The following is a 9523-nucleotide window of genomic DNA, read 5'->3' on the forward strand; positions in this document are numbered from 1 at the left end:
TCTCCATTTGTAGGGAAAAGGGCTTCTATTTCATTGTCTAACTCCTAAGTTATTAATGGGAGTAATTTCACAGATATTACAATTATTTAATGTAATTGTACTTCCTTATTTCAGATGCAGATACAGAGGATGGGCCTGCGGAAGTAGTACAGTCGAACGGTGCGATATCACTGAATGGATTGTGAATGTTTCCTCTGTGATGGTGTGTATGTTTGTGTGTATGTGTGGTGTGATTGAAAGTTGAATTTCAGCACTTGTATAAAAGAAGAAAGTATTTGCTAAATGTGCATGGAATTACTTTTTGCTTGAGTACTTGTGGGGTACATAATAATACTTAGTGTTTTCTCGTAGAATTAAATACCAGAATAAGTTATTGCATATTATTATTGATGTAAGTACCGTTGATGTACTTTTTTTTAAGTATACCAGCATTATATATGTACATTTTACCTTTATTGCACACTTAGGTGGTGTTCAATCTTTGTGTTACCAGTATTCTGCCTTTAGTTTTCTTTAATTTGTTTATCCTTTAAAACAAAGACTAAAAAAAGATACTTTTTTGTTTTTCAATGCTTTAGTTGCAGACATGGCGATAATGTAGAGAAAAGTATTGTGTAAAAAGTGCTTTGAATGAAGTGGCTTTTTATTTCTTCTTGAAGTTTGTCAGTCTGCAACTAAACAGTGTTTTTCTTAAACCAGAAACGGCTTTAATTTTATGTTCTTTGTTTTTTTATTTAAAATTGCTGTATTGTGATTCTGTAACTATTTTCTGCAGAATGATGTTCATTTGTTATCGAAATTTAATAGAGTGGCTTCGTTCTTTGTATCTTAAGAAACCTATTACAGAGGAAGAAGCTTCACAGTGTTGTTGGTCAATGGAAAATATTAGATTCTGAGAAATTAAGCTGAAAAATAATCAAGAGTCAAGTTGCCTTGTTCAGCGTTATATGAAAACAATCGTTTTTTGCTTTTTTTTCTATTAAAAAGCCTCTGTACAGAAATGACAACTCAGAAAAGAAAATGGTTCCACTATTTAAGAAAAAAAGTGTGTGTGGTACCTGAAACAATTATATTTTCTGATAACTCCTGTCCATATTTTCTACATGTTTCTTACATCTGACATACAATTTAAAGAAAAATATATAATTTACTTGGGATGATTTTAGATGTTCCTCTATATATGCAACTTTTTTTTCTTAATGAATAAATAAATAAATAAAATAAATAAATAAATAAATAAATAGAAGGTGAAAACTAAATTTTTATTTTATTGTTGCAATGGAATGTGATAACTTGTGCCACAGTTACGAACAGTGAAGTTGAAAGAAAGAAAAAAAAATATGCAATGTTAATAAAGTTGTTAAGTTGTAATTACGTTTATGAAACAAGTAGTTTAAAAAAAAAAAACGCTGCAAAGAAACTTAGATTTGTTGTTCAGTAAGAATGTAGATTTTTTAAAAGAAAAAAATTAATGTCATTATTTTGAATGGCATGTAGTAATGTATTTACTTGGTAGTCAAAGCTATAAATCAGTATTACCTTGTCTCGTTTCTTGTTTATTGCTCTGAAGTTGTGAAATTAAATTATGTGTAATTGACGCAAGAAAGCCAGTTATTCAAACAATGGGGCAATTAAGGTAACTTGGTGGTGCTTAAAAACACTTAGTTTTTGTTGTTATCGAAAATGTGTTCTTTTTCTTGTTCAAATATAACTGTGAAAATGGAAATCCATACCTTTTTAAACCATTAATTAAAAACAAATGCTTTAATGGTAGCAGTTTTTTTTAAAAAATATTTAATTAATTTTAAATCATAAAATTAAAAAAGGAAACGTTGGTAATAAACTCTGTAATGAATCAATCTCTTTAGAAAGAAAGAGTATTAGTTTTTGTAATAAATAAAAAGAAGTTGCTAATGTCATGTATAATAATTCATTAAAATATTTAAAAAAAATAGAGGAGACTGTAGTCTTGTGGTCAGAGCGTTGGATTCACGTCCGCGTGGTCCTGCGTTCGATTCCCGACCATTGCCTCCCAATCTTCGACGTCCACCCAGCGTCGTGAGTAAAATTTGGGGAATCACGTGAAAACAAGAGTTCTAGAAAGCCTGTTTAGCAGTACGTTGACCACGTGGTCACCACTAGACTCGACGTAATTCAGCCGCTCGCTAGCAGATGGCGCTGGAGCAGGCTTAGGCCCACAAAGTTTAGTTTCATCTGTTATTAACATTGTAAATTGATCCTTTAAAGGCATAAGTTCATTTGATATTAATAGTATTATTATATTAGTTACAAACATGTACTAAGAAATCTTGATTGCCCAATTGTGTTAGTCAAGTAATTGTAAGTACTGACGAAAAGGGGGGGAAAAATGTTACTTGTTGAATTGATGTAAAGAAGTGAGTAGAATTTAAAAGAAATTGACGATATGGAATGCACGAAAAGTATTTTAGATTACTATTGTTTTTATTAATGATTTTGCAGTGATAGTGAATCTCTTATTTTTTTTCTTTTTTTATGTCTTATGAACGACATAGCAGTGTGTAAACAACTAAGAGGAGAAAGGTATTAAAAATAGGTTTTCATTAATTTTTCCGTGGTGAAATTGCTACTGTAAAATAATAATAATAATATAAACATACATACAGTTGTTCGATTACTTGCATAAACTTCTCGTAGCCAAACTCTTCAGTTTTAGATCTTTGGTCTAGAAAAAGATAGTCACCATATGCAAAGCGAATGCAGTCAATGATGTGTATCTTTAATTACTTTTTGTTGTTCTTTTAAAAGTTTGTAAGTATGGATACAAAGTATCAAGTATTCAAATTCAAATTTATGATCTTTGTGGTACTTTAGTGGTTAGCAAATTCCGGTGATAGATTGCTTTACGACTTGATAGAACATTAGAAAGCTGTTGAGATTAAGAAATAGGGAACGTCGGTTTAGTGATGCGGATGGGGAAATCACGGTTAATTTTATCAATAACGTTTTAAGGAAGTGGAGTCGTGAGAGAGAAAAAAAAATCACTTGCAATATTGAAACCAAGTAGTAAACAATTGAGTGAAGCCGAATACGGATGTTTTTAGTGGTGGAAAAACATTTCAGGGAAGAATTTAGCATGGTATGTATCCTTGTGGACACCTTTGGATTTTGCAATAGTGGCAAATTGGATTTCACTCGCTATGCATATAAAGTATCAGACGTTATTGTTTTACTTTAAGAGACTAGAGGTGTTAATCGTTAGCCGACCTCAGAAATAAGTTATTCTGTCTTTAGTAATAGTTGTATTTTCATCACCATGTGAAAATAATATTAATAAAAGTATAAAATCTCATTTAGATCATTTTTGTAATGTTAAAGATTAGTTGTTGATAAATTTTAAACACTACTCATTTCTGGTAGTAAATCTAGAGTCATGCTAAAATATTTTAAATATAGTTTCCCTTGTAGGCGGTTTTCAATCGTTCCCCTTTCTTCCTCGAAAACCTCATTCACGTGTGATTTCAAGCTTTGTCTTATAAAGTCTAAAACAGCTCTCCCAAGAAAGAGAAAAGTTTCAAAATTTCCATGTTACCCACCAGCCTATGGTTGAGGTGAGAAAAAAAAAACTCTTACATTATTAAACAAAGCGCAAAGTCTTCTTCGTAACTAATCTGCGAGGTTTTCAGAAGGAGGAGACTTTCAATTCACTGAGGGCTAAAGTAGTACTGCGAGAATACTTGGTAACCCACGTTGAACACGATCTTGAGGTGTACCCCGGGGGAAATTTTCCCCCCGGGCCACCCCTGAAACAATTAAGAGGCTTCTTTCGAGCCAGTCTCACTCTCCCATGACCGTATGATTAGCATACGTACTGTTTTGGTGCGAAACACCTAAGTTCGATTCGCGGCGGGAGTCTAGGTCTGTCTCATATAGCCAAGTTGCTGAGAAAGAGACCAAACTAAAGTCCATCCATACAGACAAGCTGTCCTGAGCACGTTCGTTAGTTGGGCCAGACATGGAAGAAAAACTTTGGTAAAAGAACAAATAAAATCTCATAAATACGAAAACATGTTTTTCTAAATACATTGGGCAATCTAAGGCGCCCTTCAGCTTTGCTACTTAGTAAAATACTTTAAACTTAGAAAATATAACTAGTTTTGCAAAGAAGAATACTTTGGCCTGAGGAATTACAGTTTAGTTACTGTTTTAAACATGTAATCGGTGCATGTGGTTATGTAATAGAATCGAACTCGTCTTCTTGCTTCACTGTTTTTCTTTTGTGTATAGCACCTGCACACTTGAATACTGTAGAAGGTGCCAAAGGGTATATCGAGGTTTTTAACACTGATTTCTGTATCTTCTACTTTCTAAATATAGAACGAGCCTTTCTCCTGTTACTTGTTTACCCATAGCGATTTTGTCACAGATTTTTATTTCATGTTGACTGTATGTGTATTATCTATTTATATAGTATATAACAAGCAGCCGTGTTAGGTGTTTGTAGACACTTTGTCATCTGCATAATAGAGAATTTAGTTGCTAAGATCCGGAATGAATCGGAAGAAAAAGACAGCCATATGTAAATACCAGTGAATAAACGAAGTTTGTCGATCTCGATGTTACATGTACTTATTAATGTGTACATTACAATATGACGATGATGATAATGATGGAAAGAAAGCCAATCATCTCAGTGAAAATGTCTTTTTTTATTTCAAACAAACCTATTCCGAACAAGTTTATAGTCTGTGGATTTCCCTAATAAAATCTAAACCACGCTTTGAATAGTTAAAAGTAATAGCATAGATAAGCCCTCGAGTCCTGGTGTAAAATGTCAATATTCGCATGATTTGCTTTATTTTAACCAGTGTACTATTTTCTTACCAATAATAAAAAAAAAAAAAGAAAAAATACTATATTTTGCTGTGTACAGGGTTTTTTCCAGAAAGTAGTAGGACTTTTTTCTTCTTCAGAAAATTTAGTCAAAATTTTGACACATGGACTTAATAAGTTTTGAAAATGTGCCCCTTCTGCATCCACAGCTTTTCCAGCGACTCTGCCGATCACTGAAGGCTCTCTGGAACACAGAAACTGGAATTCTCTTGAGCGTCCTCGTTACGGCTTCTTGAATCGCCTGGACCGAGCCTTGCTGCCGTCCTTTCATGATATCTGGGCTATAGGGTGGCTGGAGAAGCTGTGTGATTCCATGTTTGGTCAGAAAGTCCATGACAGCAAAGGCGGTGTGGCTCGGCGCATTGTCATGATGAAGCTTCCATGATCCAGCGATTGCTGGACGGACGCGGGCGACTCGTTTTCTGAGTCTTTCAAGTAGTTCCACGGTACAAACTCTGTGAACCACTTCATTGTGATGACACGGCACCTTGAAAGGGGTTCACCTTAAAGTCAATCTACACTCCGTAAGAGCTTGGAGACTACTTGTGACTGGTGCGCTGGTAGGTAAGACTCCAAATACCCAACCAGCCCAGTAACATCCCCTCCCCCACGTTCTGGCGCGAAAAAATTCGACCTACTTCCCGGATAAACCCTGTATGAAGCGCACTCAAGTTTTGAGACCAAATTTTATGAAGCAAAAAAAAAAAAAAAAAAAAAAGAATATTAATTTCCCTTCTCTCGGCATAAAAAATTTTTCTTTGTTGCCTCCACAGTCTGATAATACTGTGAGTGAGAGGTGCTTCGAAGTATCTCTCGACAGCTCTATTACCGTATTTTTTATCGTATTTAATAACTTGTAGCTTAAAACTATGTAGACGAAAACAGCTTCGACATTTTAATAATGTTTTTTCCAACAACTTAGTAGTACATTTAAGTAATGTAGATTTCTAGTTCCCACGTAAAGTGCACGAACAGAAATTACGCATTGTTCACGCAATGTTATTAAATAAAAGTAAGTCGCCTATAATAATGAGTGCTTAGTTTCTTTTTATGTAACTGACAGAGCTGAATGGTACTCACGGGCTTAAGCGTATGCTGATAATATAAATCTCATGCAGATGATATGAGACCAACAAAAACAAATGCAATGGTTTTATTACACGCCTGCAGACACATGGGTTTAGAAGTAAGTGCAGAAGAAACTAAATGCATGGAAATTCGTCGTGACCATAGTACTGCAAATTATGAATACGTTAAAATATCAAATAATACTTTCGACAAAGTCTATTGAAAGCAGGAAATTGGTGTTATTCAATCCAGAATCGTGTCTTCGCGAATTTTGTCGAAGAATTTGAAGCTTAAAGTATATAACACTATGATTATGCCTGTTAGGCTATACGGCTCCGAAACATGGTCCCTTACTTTGAGGAAAGAACACAGTATTAGAGAGCAGAATCCTTAGGCGAATATTCGAACCCAAGGAGGACGGGAATGGCGGAACCTCATAACAACTAACTGCATAATTACCAAACATAGTTAACTCTAATTAACTAACTCTATAGCCTATGGAACCCGAAGGTTCAATGCCGCGTTCACCAAAGCTCTCCACTGACTTGTATCCTTAGCTAACTGCATCCAGTTTCTACTTTGTATTCCTATCTCTGCGAGATCCATCTTAATATTGTCCTCCCATCTGCGCCTAGGTCTTTCTAATGGTCGTTTTACGATTGGTCTTCCAGTTAAGACTTTGAAAGCGTTTCTACCTTCTTTCATTCTAGCTACATGACCTGCCCACCTAAGCCTGTTAGACTTGACGACCCTAACAATGTTGGGTAAACCTTATAAATTATGTAGTTCCTTGTTATGAAGTTTCCGCCATTCCCCATTTCCGTTCCTCTTGGGTCCGAATATTTGTCTCAGGATCTTGTTCTCAAATACTTTCAGTCTATGTTCTTCCCTCAAAGTAAGAGACCATGTTTCGCAACCATACAGAACAACAGGCATGATTATCGTTTTGTATATTTTAAGCTTCAAATTCCTCCACAGAATTCGCGACGACAAGAGATTTTGAATCAAATAGTAACACGAATTCCCTGCTTTTAGTCGACATTTAATTTCTTCGTGAATATGATTTTCCTATGTTAAAATTGATCCTAGATATTTGAAACTATCCACTTTATCAAAAGTATTATTTAATATTTTAACGCATCTATAATTTGCTGTATTACGGTCCCGACGCACTTCCATGTATTTAGTTTTTCTCTGCATTTACTTCTAAACTCATGTCCCTGCAAGCGTTTAATAAGATCTCTGCATTTCTTTCTATTGTTCTCCTATCATCCCCTATTAAATTTACATCATCAGCATATGGCATAACCTGGTGAATACCGTTCAACTCTAGGTCCTGGTTGCTATCTTTGATTTTCCTTATAGCATATTTCAGAACAAAGTTAAATAATAATGGCGACAACGCATCTCCTTGTTTCAGGCCATTTTCGACGTGAAAGCTCGTGGTAAAAAATTTTCCTACCCGGTCTTTACTTTTAGATTCGTTTAAACATATCTTAATTAATCTAATTAGTTTTCTCGGTTACCAAACAAAGTTAGGGTCATCAAATCTAGGAGGCTCAGGTGGGCAGGTCATGTAACCAGAATGGAAGAAAGTAGGAACGCTTTCAAAGTCTTAACTGGAAATCCAATCGGTAAACGACCATTAGAAAAACCTAGGCGCAGATGGGAGCACAACCTTAAGATGGATCTCGCAGAAATAGGAATAAGAAGTAGAAACAATCCAGTTGGCTAAGGATAGAAGTCAATGGAGAGCTTTTGTGAATGCGTCATTGAACCTCCGGATTTTTATAGGCCATAGTTATTAGTTAGCACTACCCTTGAATATAGCGTTTTTTTTTTTTTTTCTTTTTTTCTTAATGTTGGAAAAATGGTGCGAATTATACACGGCAAAATAAAGTACTTAAAAAGTATGAACTTCCGTAATGATAGAAATAATCAAGAGGATGTTTCCCAACTGTATAATGAGTTTCACAATCCCTTGAAAGTATAGCGAAGTTGGAACTACTGATTGAAAATAAGTATCGGAGTTATGACGAAATTTATATATTAGTTGCATGAGAGACTATTTGGACACTACAATGGTTTATTCGGTTTTCATTTTCTTAGTCGGAACCAGCAGTGAAATATTCTTCGTACTATTCTCATATGATTTTATTAGTTAATGAGTTTGAGATAAAAAGCTTTGTGACTGGGAGCGTATAAAGCATTTGTTCAGATGCTGCAGATAGGGTAGCGACAAACCGAGAAAAACCAGGGAATTTAAGGAAACTGGAAATAGGAACGAATTTCTTAAGAATGAGATTTAAAAATATTTGAAATGATAATTTTAACACTATTCCAGATGTGGCTGATTACCAGGGCTTGAAAAAATCCACTCGCTTGCTCGCCAGTAGCGAGTACTTGTTTACATTTGGCGAGTATAAACACTGTGATTGCAAAATGGTTTGCCTAGTAGATTTTTTGGCTGGCTAGTACTTCCAAGCAAGATTTTTCAAGCCTTATTGATTACTTGCTTTTTAATTGTCAACTTCAAGCAGAAACTTACCTGTTTTTTTCACTAATTATGTTTTGCAATCATGCGCATTATCGTTTGCTTTCGCTTCTACAGTTGGATCAACGATCCAATGGAAAATTAATTTTCGATACATGCATAATTCAAACTTTTTTTTTTTTTTTTCTCGTTGTCACTAGTTTCGATTCTATCGGAGTTTCGTGTCCGACATCACACAGGACAGGAGGGTAACTTTTATCCCACAAATGAAAGGATTCTCGTGTGTTTTCATTGTAATGCATTTTAATTCGCAAAAAGTATTATTTCGGAAATGCACATCAGTGTTGGGTCAGTATTCAGTGAATAGCCGAATTTCGTCGGACTTTTGGTCTTTAGATATCTGATACGTTTATAGATGCCAAAGTGTACTTTCTAATTTATGCTTATTTACGAAGTTAGCTGGTTCGCGCGGAAAACGAATGAGAATGTGTTAGAAATGGTTGGAGAGAAAAGAACAACTTTAGATTATTTTAAGAGGAGGAAGAGAATCTGGTTGGGATATTGGATAAGAATCGACTGTATCATGAGGAATAAAATACGTAAAATATATATTGTAATCGGAATACAGCTTTTGAGAGAGGGTACAAAGACTTATGGGTATTGGAGAGTTTGCCTTCGTAGGGATACCCCTGTTACAACCCCTCTTCACAAATACACAATAGAGTGGAATTCTTTAGAAATTCGCAGTGAAATGAGACAAGAAAATGGGAGGGTCAGAATTTGCGATTGAGATTATAAAATAATTTGTATTAAACACCACTGGAAGTGACGAAGTTTCGTGATATGCAAATCTTGTTTTAATGTTGATATCTCATATCTTTACGGTAGAGAAAAAATCGTATATAGGATCTCCATCTATATCTTGTTTATCGCCAAAAACTTTGGGTTTTGGAACTCAGGTTTCTTGTTACTGTTGGTTCATTATCACGTGTTCATTAACGAGGGAAATTGACACAAGGAATCGACCATGTTTCAGATATTATGTGGGTTTGAAATATTTTGTGTTCGGTGACGTAATTGGTAGAGCGC

At 34.9% G+C, this 9523-nt stretch overlaps 1 protein-coding gene across 3 annotated transcripts in view; it reads left to right on the top strand.

Moving 5' to 3' along the window:
* Ttd14 (TRPL translocation defect 14) overlaps positions 1-4679 on the top strand; it is a 171507-nt gene extending 166828 nt beyond the window's left edge. For all 3 annotated transcript variants that reach the window (XM_081770493.1, XM_081770494.1, XM_081770497.1), the window contains one exon: positions 115-4679. In XM_081770493.1, the coding sequence (XP_081626619.1) occupies positions 115-185 (71 nt within the window). In that variant the 3' untranslated portion in view covers positions 186-4679. The remainder of the gene's footprint in view (positions 1-114) is intronic.
* Positions 4680-9523: the final 4844 nt, after the last annotated feature.

This window comes from Thermobia domestica, chromosome 9, assembly GCF_964235325.1.
Source record: "Thermobia domestica chromosome 9, izTheDome1.hap1.1, whole genome shotgun sequence".
Classification (NCBI taxonomy): Eukaryota; Metazoa; Arthropoda; class Insecta; order Zygentoma; family Lepismatidae; genus Thermobia; species Thermobia domestica.